This window comes from Tubulanus polymorphus, chromosome 5, assembly GCF_964204645.1.
Source record: "Tubulanus polymorphus chromosome 5, tnTubPoly1.2, whole genome shotgun sequence".
NCBI lineage: Eukaryota > Metazoa > Nemertea > Palaeonemertea > Tubulaniformes > Tubulanidae > Tubulanus > Tubulanus polymorphus.
The window spans coordinates 2133328-2145870 of NC_134029.1; the positions used below are offsets into that span (position 1 = coordinate 2133328).

Sequence of the window (12543 nt, forward strand, 5' to 3'; positions counted from 1 at the left end):
TATTTGAAACCACGAAGAGAACGTATCTGCATCCGTAGAAAAAATATTTGATTAACGAAGATGCTGCTTTGGTTTGGCCTGAGCTTGGGCTATGATAGCGGCATGGAACGAGTTTTAACCAGAGATCTGTTAACCATAACGAAATAACTTCATGTGGAAATGTTTCCTCAATTTCTCCTTTCCTCGACGGAAATATTTATTCTTGATACAATCTTGCTGTCGTTTCCCCCACTGCAGAATGATGTGCTATCAGATTTGAGGTGTATTCGAGACGATCTTCTCGACAACAGACAAGAGGCGAAAACAATTTTTCATTGCAAAAAAGATCTTATTTTCTTCAATGAATGTACAGCTCTATACAATAAGTATGCATGGCGTCTTTGTTTTCCAGAAGTTATTGAAGCGAAAGCTAGTTGTGAATAGAATATCTTTTTCCTTCAGACATCATTTATTGCGAAATAGAATTACAACTACGTTGCTTAGACAGTTATATAACCCTTGACAAGTTCTTATTATGTGCAGGGAGTGCCCAGGAACTTGATTCCGACCAGGAACTTAATTCAGAAATCATTATTATTTTTGCTTGCTTTCTTAATGAATCATTTAGAAATATTGTATTCGCAGCTTCATCTACGAAATTAAACGAAATTAATCAACAGTTTCGTCATTCATCGCTACTCATCAAACACATAATCGCACTGTTAGCTAAAACAATTTGAAAGTATTTTCCTAGTTTGGGGTAATGCTGATTCAAATTACACGTTCACACAAACAACACTTCCTACTAGCATGCATTCAAATATTTATCCTGTTCGTAGACATAATATTGTAATCAATTTATGTCACAGCTTTTAAAATCTTTATGGCTTTTCATTTCAACGCTTCACTGAATATGAAACGACATAAACATTATATCTATACTGATCGTGTATTTTTCCCCAGAAAATCTATGACCTACTGAAAATAATTGCCATTTAATGATACCGAATTGTTTGATATTCGATATCTCAATGGAATATGCCTATCTCAATGATACCTTTCACAAACAACTCACTTCTCAATCACTCACAGCCACACTTATTAGCAATGCATAAAACTAGTAATTAGTAATGGAGTCGCCACTGATATGGGAAAAGCCAAAATACGAATAAAGAAAACATGAAACGAAAGATATATGATGTATGTATTTTTCCAAAATATTCTGTTGTTTTGAAATGATTAAGTAAAAATTTGATTAAGTTTTTTGGTGAATCTGAATATTTGTGTGGAAATTGTTGATTTATGTAATATATGAGAGCCAGTCATTATCACATGAATGTCAACCTAAGATTGATAATATGCAAATCGATTCTCAATATTTACATAAGTATATACATATTTACACGTAAAGCCGATTGACATACACGCATATATCAGGTGAGTAATATTTTGTACATTCATATTTGCAAATTACATGGCCACAATTGACATAAACAACCATATAAGGAATTCAACGATCGTTCGACGAAGTTGTTGCATTAGCTTTATCAAAACATTGGTGTATATTGCATTGACATCAATTTTTTTCAGACAAGATAGTCATGCCTTAGTAGAACAAGTCGGTATTGCTACTTAATGTTAATATGTATTTTTAGATTAATAGTCAATAAGCACACCGATTCACCAATGAAAGCTGTTATCTCAAGAGAAATTCGATCAATGTCACTCTAACGAACGAATACACATCGCTACGGTCAATTGATGTGGTCATCAAATATATCTCGAACCTTATCAAAACTTGTTACTTCTCCCGCATCACATATGGTTAATTATAAGTATGTACATCGATCTGAGAAAGAAAACGTTTTCAATTCGAAAAAGGAGCTCGGTTATGACCATCACTAACTTGAGCAGACATTTCACAAAGTTTACCCTTTTACCTCCTATCATAGAGCAGCAACGTATCTATAATTAGGAAGTAGATCAACGCTTTATTTTCATTGTCGATTGGCTGAAAGTATTCTCAAATATTAATGAATAATTAAGATGTAACGGGTTTTATGTTGCGTTCTACACGTGATGTCGATGTTCATCTTCGTTGAACAATTTCACCAAATACACGTAAGTGACCCAATACAAAACATTGAAACAAACGAACACAAGCGGAAAAGCTACGCGCGAATATTTGTCGATTGTACTCGGGCGAACGACGCAACATTCTCGACAAGACACTCGCCGTCTTCTGGGCTTCTCCGATCTAGGGTTAGGGTCAAGGTCACAGGCGTTCGCGTTATCTGCCAGCGAATCGTACGTACAAGACTGGGTAAGATTGGTGTTCACCAAGCTACATTCGGTTTGTAAACACTGAGGTGTTGTGAGACGTATTTCCTGAAAATAAACAGTGTTAGAATTACTTTTGTTTTTCGTTGGTAATTGTATATACTTTCAAAGCTTTCGGATTTAATTTTAAACAGTGCTTGATAAGATAGTTACCGTAGGAAAGTGTCTCAATTCGGGATTTGAATTTTTCCTCCTCCAGACCATTCCGTTACTATTATGCATTTCTTCCACAGTGCCGAATGTTCTACTTGTTGGAACGCGAATTTGGTTTGTAGCGCTATGCTGTAGATTATTCACAGATAGATTTATATTACTGTAATTATTCAGTTTTTCCTGTCTGGATTTTTGTCTGTTCAGTAATTCTTTGTTGGCGCAATTAGTGTTAGTGTTACACCGTTTCGCTATGTAACTGACGGCGGCGTATTCCAACAACGAAGCGAACACCATCACAAAACACGTTACTAGATAAACATCTATACTTTTGAGATAGGAGATTTTCGGCAAAGACGCGTTCGTGCTTGAGATTAGAGTTGTCATCGTAAGCACCGTGGTGATTCCGAGAGCGACACGGGCAGGTACAGCGCTGCGACATAACCAGAAACTTACCCACGATAACACGACGATAAGCGTCGACGGTATATAAATTTGTATCAAATAATAACCCATACTCCGTTCGAAGAATATCTCACATGAAAGACGCGAATAATTTCCTGTAAAACAAGCGTAGTCGTTATTCAAACGGAGAAAAAAAATGAATAAGATTTATACAAGATTCGGGTAATTTTTGCAAGCATATTTCTATCAAACAATTATATCCAACATTAAATCTAGAAGGTGAGACAAACTCGACAAACGTGATTTCGTATCGTTCGTAAATTATACTCTGACACGCGAATTTTGTGTGTTATATTTTTTCTGAGATGTTGATGGTTTTATAAATCAGTTGAAAAGTGTTTATTACCGGTAAGAGCACACTCTCTACCAGTTGGCGACACTTAAGTTAATTTACGCTGGCCGTCGACAAACAAAGAGACATCGAGCGCAAACACTTGATGACAATACCGCCGGTTTTCGGCTTACCGGATATATCGAAAAAAAACTTGTTTCTCAATTTGCAGTGAATCTCAGACGGCGGTAGAATTTAACACGCAATTTCGCGAAAGTAGCGTCATTAATTGAGTTGGAAAAAGTTGACGGAAACCCTATCATCTGCGAGTAGGCAGACCTCTGTCGGACTTAATGTTCACGTCTTTAAGCGGCAGCAGGACAAGTGGTGTGGCTATCAAAATATTGTAAGCAATTTATTTTCTCTTTAGCATTTGAGCTGTTTTTAGTATTCGACGACATACCCGTGCTAAGATTGACGACTCTTTCCACAGTTTTATGACCTCTTACTGTAAACTGCGGTAACTGCACATCTTGATCTACACCAACGGCATCGCTTCTCCTCACCCAATAATATTTTATATCTTTCGTCTTGTATCCGACTGAAAAACATATAGTATTCTAAATCACTTCTCTCTTGTTCAATTACATGTGATACCGGGCTTTATATGAATAAAATACATGACAGATATATGACAAAAATGCTTTCGTAGCTTAGACATAGATGCTCAACTCCGTGAAACGGAATTAGGCACTTTCGCGTGAGGCTAAATTGCCTGTAATAACAAAATACTTACAGCTTTCTACTTCTAATGTACATTTCTGACTATCCATCGGGAAATACGTCAGATCCATTGGACACGAAGAAGTTACGGTTAATCTATAAAGGCAAGAGCTGCAATAAGTTGGAATCGTCATGCGCAATTTCTTCGTAATAACTTGGCAATTGGCGATTATCTCATAACCTGAGTCTGACGTTAATGATAACGTCGTGAAGCCCATGGACCTAATTGAATATAAACATCCCCGCACAAATTTTGGTCAATTATGTTCAATATGGCTCTCGGGAATTACATCGCCAAAGCGGGCCTTTGCTGATCGTGCCGTTTTTAAATCACGCTCCCAGGAAGCGAGCGAAATTCTTTTCATGTCGCATTTTATCAAATAAAAGGAAATGTCAGCGGCAATCCATTTGAGCTTACCTAATGCTGTTAAACACATTTCCCTCTGGGTCTATGCGCAGGAAGATGTTCTTTGTGGTGGCCGTGTGAAATCGGGCAGTTTTCGCGTTGGCAAAAAATGTGTCGGGTAGCCATATTTTTTCCAGCATGTCAGCCGAGATCGACAGCTCCTCGTCGAAACCCTCGAACTTCAGTCGTGGGTCCAGCCACATTTGCCGAAAATATATATCAATTGTGACATCCTTGAAAGACAAAGAGACGATGCTTGATTCCTTAGGAAAGAATTGCATAAAATTCAATTGACCACAAATATAAATATGGTCACTGCTTTTTCTTAAAATTGTTTTTAGATTGGTGTCTATGCTTGTATGCTGATGTTTATTGACTGATAAGTAAAATTGTGACTTCAGCGACAGTTCATAACTGTCAACGCGAAGGCTACATACGTTCAGTGGAACTGGTCAGGCATGTAAACAAGTTAACAAGAATACTTGGCGATAAACCAGTGCACCGGTTCAGTGGTGACATTGTCTGGGATCCCTCGATGTCGAGACGCGGTTCAACAGATGCAGAAATCTTTGCTGGGGAATGCTCGGAAAGATTACCCACCGATAAGAAAATGCTGCGACGACGCATCAAATTTCTCGTTATTCGTGCGATAAACTGCGATAACAATAAATGTGAAAATAAATCCTATTTACTAATCTCATATTCCCATATGTCGTGTATATATCTAAGAGATGATATCACGAAACCTCAGACGGCGCAGTGTTTTCTACTAATCAATTGGGATATTGCGTGTCGACTGCGTTTTCAAACGCGACAGAATAGAAGACATATTCGGTATCAACAAAAGTCGCCGATTCAATAGTATTGTCTGCAGCTTTATCATTTTACCGATATCTTGGTAATTCGCGTCGATTGGAAAGCAAAAGCTTTCGAACATCTGTTCGATTCTCACGTCGTTCTTCCGATCACCAATGTCGCTACGCAGTAAAGATTGATATGAACAGTGTATTGCGCTCGTTGCTTCTTTACGATGCAGCTTTCTCGCCGTATTACGTGGATTTCCTGTTTGTTTCCACTAAGATAGCGCGCAACAGATCAGCGTTTAAAAAGTGTCAGATTAAACTTTTTTCGAGCGTTTAGAATGTCAACGGAGATTACATCTTTTTCACTTGACTGGGAAATGACGCGCACTGTCTCGAAGCTTTTGGCAATGTCGATTTAATCTTATTTCTAAATCAATATGTCTTTCGAACATTTCTCCGACGGCCAGAATATGAAAATGGAAGAAACTAATTGAATCGGAACTAATTGACGTTCCCCTTATTATCTAATGAGACAAAATTATCATGCGACAAAATAATATTTCCTCCATGAAAGCTGAAAGATGCGCGCGAGTAAATAGCTAAAAATAATGTAAGAGTCGTTTTTTGGGGAAAAGCATTTGACGACACTTCAGTTGAAAAGAAATATTATGAAACGCGATGGTATTGAATTATGTATGCGATCATTACACTGGGGATTTTACAATATTTGCCGTGTTTTTGTTTAAGAGAAGCACAATTGAATCCCTCGTGGTTTTCCGCCTTACTACGATCCGATTTCCATAATACGTCAAGTTGCGTTTGTCAAAAACTAAGCGAGTAAATCTTTATCGGATGTTTCCGATGAGTTTCTTACTGTATAATCAATTGATTTATTTCATGGTGAATTTCAAATGAAACAACGAAATAAGTGCAATAAGAATAGATTACGAATTTGTAGGAATAAATGTACTATTCACGGAACATACGGTGAATATTAGCTAGATAATTTCAAATATAATGAAATTGATTCCACTGTACGGAAAGCTGCACTTTATAGTAAAATGAAATGAGTTGACCAATTAAGTACTATTTGTCTCGACGGTAACTGATTCGACACGCTAAAACAGCTCCTTCACAACTCTCCTCTTGAAATTGATTGAAATGGTGGGTGAAATAGTTAATCATGAATGCTAAAATCAAGCGTTCCACTTAAGTAAATTAATATACGCATGACCCCGATTGGAAATGTATCCGATTTGACGCTTGAATTGAATCGTATCCGCAAATATGCAACTCAATCCTAGATTTAATAGCATTAATTGAGCTGCGATCGTATTTCAAAAAGACCTTTGCTCAAAACGCGTAACGAAATCACCCGAATGGCTGAAAAAAGCCTCCCCTACAACATCGATAGTACAACACCGCCTTAAATCAGAACCGGCGAGAAATATTCATTTCAGTCTATCTAATAAAACATTGATAGATTTATCGAGATCTACTTGCAACGCATCCCATGGGGAACATTGGTAACCCCTTCACGACGCAATCGAGCCACGAAACATAATTTCCAGTGATTACGGTTTTGAAAAAAAATCGTCGCAAATCGGAACTTCTGTTCACAGTTCTCGTGATGATAATGATTTCGATTTGTAATATTCAGGGGAATGTTACACGGAACGTGTAGTGAATACTGTAAAGAGCTGCTCGACTCACAAATAACACCTCCCGTTTTGACGATTACTAAACGTGATCATCTTCGACTTAAAACCGCTTGTCGGCCATTTTGAATGAAAGGTTCTTATCATAAACCCGTCGAAAATGAGAGGTCGTTCCCCAAAAGCCGGTAGATCACGAATACCTCTGTATATGTTAATCGGTTCTTCTCGTATCCTGATTTAGAACAGCGAGCAGTTCGGTGTTTTTAAACGATATTTGATGTCGACTTTTGAAAGAGAAAGCGTTAATAGAAACGAATTTCATTTTATGCATGTCAAACGGTTCCGGTATAATTCATCATACGGTATTAAAGGTATGATTTAAAATCCATTAGAATCCATTAAAACCTTTCAAATATTTGGATAATGTCTCTATTAGATCCGGGATACTATAGTTTGCCTACCCGCGGCTACAAAACTGAAAATGGTTCAATTTTCTGCTCATTATTGATTCTCAGTTGAGAAATGAAAAATAGAAGTACCTGCGTACACACGACGAAGGTATCGAAAAATTGCAAATGATGTAACATAAATTTCTCCTTTAAGTAGTTTTTCTGTGAAGCTGTTTGTCTAGCAGTTTTTCGAATAGAAGTCACATGCATGTTGCCTATATTTTTTTTTAATAAGAGAATACCGCGGTATGAAATACCATAAATACCATGAAATACCATAATACCATGAAATACCATAGCTCGATATAAATATCAATTTCCAGAGATTTGCGTAGTAAACTGGAGATTGGAATCTAAAGGTACCATAACTAACAATTGATACGTACCATGTCAACTTCAGATATTGAACTTACACCTTGTACCCACATGCTAACACCTATCTCGACTGGAGGACCTGATGAGATATCAAATATAAGAAAATATTTGAGGAGCCAATCAACTTCCTGACACCGTATAGCCAGGATTCTAGAATTCATTTTTAAACTCATAATTTTACGCTGTGCATTAGCTAATGGCCAATATTACCTTTGAAATGTGGTCGAAGTCTTTTATCATATCCGAGCAAAAATTTGTCCAAGAGCAAGCTGATATTTTTAGTCGATTCTTCGGCATAATATTTCTGTTGCCTGCAAGTAGGAAAATAGAACAATGCATTATAATTTTGGTACCCAGTGGGTGTCTTCTCGTAACCGTGGTTACTCAATTACTGTCAATATGTTTCATAAAATTGAGATGTATACATCTGATGAATTCTCTATGATTCTGATGTACCGATAAAAACCGCAGAAAATGAACGCTATTACAAGGGAAATTTGTTCGTAAATACCCTAGTTAGAATAGAATAAATCAATGTACAGAAATATCGAAACAGTTTTGATGAAAAATATCTGCTTCGTTTATGATTTGTTATTTTATATTTGGGATATTCCCGTGTAGTTTATGTACAGTAACAACTCAAGAAGCCACGCTTAACGGGCTACATTGAAACAACTTGTATTGAATAGATTCAGTGTGCAGGTGCGAGATATGTCTACCTGACAGGACAATTATTCTTCCGTAAATGAATTTCGCTGTTTTCTAACCTGCCAGAAATCTGCGCCAATCTTTCCAATTAGTTTCGTATTCGTCATATCGTCAAGAAACGATTAGTCGTTTATCATAACGAATTGACATACACATAATTTAATAAATAGATAAGCATCTTTCGCATTCAATTTACTCAGATTTAGAGTAAAAACCATCAGAAATCATTAAGGATGCCATGTCCGCGTTACGCAATCTATGTAAACTTAACATATGGAAAATGTTGGTTTCAAGAATTACATATATATTTGTTATTCCAGCTATGAACCTTGCGCAATATGCGCGAACCACAACTTCCGGTTGAATGACCTGGCACAGTTTGATACGGGATTGATCGGTAGCCGTAAGGCTGCCGGAGTACTGGCGCAGAAAACTGAACGACTCGATCGCTCAGGACATTTTTAAACGTTGTCGAGCATATTAATAACCTTCGCCAGTGGATACAAGAAAATAAGTATGCATAGATCAGAAACCTCTCTGCCGACAAGTTATCAATTACAAATCTTGTCAATAACAATATTCAGAAAGTACTATACTATATATTAAAGTCACCTCTGGTGCTTCTCTACAACGAAACGACACAAGTACGGAAATCATATTCACAGCCTAAACTTATCACCACGAATACTTATAACATCAGAGTTTTGCGCGCTCGAATTTTTCATTTTGTTCGAAGCGCTTGATCACCACTTAAAAACCGCAATGTGGCAATATACTCAAATACTAGTGTGAACTGTTACTGCGAAGGCGTCTCAGAATATTCTCTTGCGTAATCTTAGATATTTCAATTATTTGCGACATACATTCATAAACGAAATTTGTGGACAGCTAAGTACCATTGACCTAGTTCTGTAAGATATATTCAGTAAGTCAGATGAAGAAACTCTCTCTATTTGCCGATGGAGTAAATTGAGTAGTGATTTTTACGGGTAATTTCATTTCTGCGGCGCTGTGTCTCCGACGATGAAATTCAACGGTATTGGGTCACAGCGACTTCAGAAAGTTAATCTAAAATCACTTCACAGTTGATTAACAACTTATGGGTTACCAGAATCACGAATACTGAATTATCTCATCGATCTTTCATCAATGACATCTTATACTGGGAATCACGCCGTTTTAGCCATCAATAATATGTTGACACATTTAACGAAAAACGATTGCCATTATTGCTTCTACTTCACTTCTAATTGACTAAAACTACCGTCGAGAACAAACAAAAGGACGGAGAAACCTCGGGAAATTAAAGATAGCGCGTATTCCTTTCACTATATTTACGCGCTCTGAAAGAAAAATGCCGCTCGACGAAGTCGCAATTTCGGTAGCGATCACGCGGAGAATGATAAAACGATCGCGGATGAAATCACAAAGGTATTAGAAAGATTTCCATGCGTGGAAAGAACTAAATCCGTAAGAGAAATTCTCGTGAGTCTGAGAATAAAATGAAAGAGATAAGATGCGTTTGTTGTGTCGTGTTTGTGATGGCAAACACGATGCGTATACTGCTTTTAACTAATTACAAAGACGCCGTGTGATTTTTGGATTATTATGCAACAAGCGAACACGACGTCGATATTGGACCTCAAGTGAATGATTAACCTATCAAACTGTGTCTCCGAGGAGGAAGGTACGGTTTGTGATTAACACCGCCTACATAAAATGAAACACACTTTGTTGAATCCGATACATTTTCGGAGGTTCAGTCACGTACTTTTACAAATAACAAATGATGAAACGGAAGGTTCCCAAAGTGTCTGGTTCATCAAAGACAATGATGGACGAGTGGATAATGGATACGTATGTTCTGAACTCAGCGATGTAGTTCTATAATGAATATAAGTAAGCCCTGTCCATAAACAAATTCAGTCCTACCAAATGACGCTAGTTGCAGTGAAGTAATTATGTCTTAAAGGCAGCGGATTACATACTTATTCCAGACACGATGTAAAATTTGACAAGCAAATCATTGTTTATTATCACAAAACAATCAGCCTAGAAATATTTTTTCAGGAAACCGCACAAATATCAATTGAGTGAGCATATTTTCAGTAATCATATTTTCAGCAGAAATTCCATAATTCCTTTCCGAAAACTTCCTGAAGTTATGTAATCGCTGTTATCATATCAAAATGTAATGCGAAATAACAAGAGGTAGATGCGTTTGAAATGGATGGGAAAGAAAAATCATCCGAAAGGTATTGGCAGCGAATCCGTAATTTGCCGTAACGCGGCATCAGTCATAGCGGTCACGAATAGGAAATTATTATCTATGTATATATGAATTCCTTGCCTTAGTACAACAAACGATATCATGTCTCGATTTTCGTAACATAGCCCCGGTTCTGTAATACCATATAATTACATACAGTCTGAAGCCTACTCTGATTATTAGGGAGCATCCTTTCGTGCGGAAAGAAAATTCCTGCGGACATATCGCGCTTTATAACCAATCCTCATCCGAGCTCGGCGGGTAGCGACGTAGCTGCAAAAATGCACCCCGAATTCTTCGTAGGCTTCGTACCATTCCGGCTTGCTCATTCTCTCTCATTTGAGTGCGTTACTAGCTAAGTCATTTTCTCTCCGAGTCCTCGGAGATTGGGGACAAAATTGAGGCAATTACACCCGGTGAGTGGAAATATAACCAGGTCCCTGTAACTAGTCAGTTAACCTATCCCTTCATCACGATATATACGTATATATAGTTAGTGACCGAATGATAGAAAACCTTCATTAAAATTGCCGACAAAATACCAGACCCCGCCATCCTCTGTTCGTTATCCGTGCTGACTTAGGTAATAAGATGAATAAAATGAATCATTTATTCGATGAATAAGTCATACCGATGTCTGACCGTGTGGACTGAAAACGAAGGAAGTCAGTATTTTCTCTAGGGCGATGTCATTTTGTGGTGGGTGATATTTACGTGTGTAGCGATGGTCACTGATTAGTAATAAGGTTTTGTCTGATCGCATTGTGTTGTTGTTAGTTGAACAGAGGCCGCGGACCTTCATTCCATTATTCAGTTGCCCGACAGCGAAATATCGGTTGATGTGATAACACGTCATATTCGTATAAATCTGAGGCGGTAATTCGTCGCCTGGGTTCCTAACTTCCGCTAACAGGTAATACCTATGGGCATACCCCGCGAATACATTTAGATAATTGCCCCTCGATGACGTCAATTGTTGATTCAGCAGGAACCAAAGTTACGAAGTTCTATAGCGATATGAAATATTTATAAGCCACTTTCAAAATTGTCGGTGAGAATTCAACAGAAAAATCATTAGGAATCATCTTAAAAACTTCAACTCTTACGCACGATAAACAGAATAAGAATATTTTACCAAATTCATGTCAATTTCGAGTCATCTAATATGCAGTATGTAACTGTAATCTATTGATATTTTCTACGTTAACCCGTAATGCTGAACCGTCTGGCGTTTTGTCTCGACTTATGCGTGTTTGCCGTATGAGAAATAAACCATCTATCATGTTATATTTTAGCGGAAGAGAAGATGATGAATACTATCCGTACGCAATTCATCATACCTATACAAGTGCTGATTGAAAAAGCTCAGATTTTACTGGACGCCCTATGAACTGTGCTGATAACGGTTCTCATTCAGAATAAATCCGCCTTTTATCTGTATTCTGTTTTAATGTATTGGTGGATGATGATGAATATGTCTTAGGGTAAAGAATGTCTTAAGAAATCGGAAAACAGGATAAAAATGGCTGCATCAAAAACGAATGTGTGTAGATAGTGGTTTTTCATGCGGAGACCATTTATAAAATCTGATGAGAATAATGAGAATCATCAGATGATATTGTTGAATATTATCAAACCTTTTTTTATTACATCTGCTTCGAAATAGTCGGAAAAGTCATACATACGAAGAAAATCTATTGGGAACTTCTTTTGAATTCACACTAAACAGCCGTTCATTTTTCTGGAGAGATTTATCGCAAAAAGCAGCAATCCAATTTCCTGTACAAGTCTAAAAAGTGATTTCTATCATTCATAGAAGCCAGTTTCCGTGCAGTCATTTGGAAAACCAAGAACTCTTTAAGTAACACTTAACAAAACAGATCTTTG

At 37.3% G+C, this 12543-nt stretch overlaps 1 protein-coding gene across 1 annotated transcript in view; it reads right to left on the reverse strand.

Annotated features, from left to right (window-relative positions):
• Positions 1–2049: 2049 nt before the first annotated feature.
• LOC141905310 (gamma-aminobutyric acid receptor subunit beta-like) overlaps positions 2050–12543 on the reverse strand; it is a 36329-nt gene continuing 25835 nt past the window's right edge. The window contains exons 2-9 of the mRNA XM_074794147.1: positions 7890–7990; positions 7691–7758; positions 4407–4627; positions 4002–4084; positions 3669–3806; positions 2473–3029; positions 2343–2367; positions 2050–2273 (exon numbers count right to left, since the gene is read on the reverse strand). Of these exons, the coding sequence (XP_074650248.1) occupies positions 2050–2273; positions 2343–2367; positions 2473–3029; positions 3669–3806; positions 4002–4084; positions 4407–4627; positions 7691–7758; positions 7890–7990 (1417 nt within the window). The remainder of the gene's footprint in view (positions 2274–2342; positions 2368–2472; positions 3030–3668; positions 3807–4001; positions 4085–4406; positions 4628–7690; positions 7759–7889; positions 7991–12543) is intronic.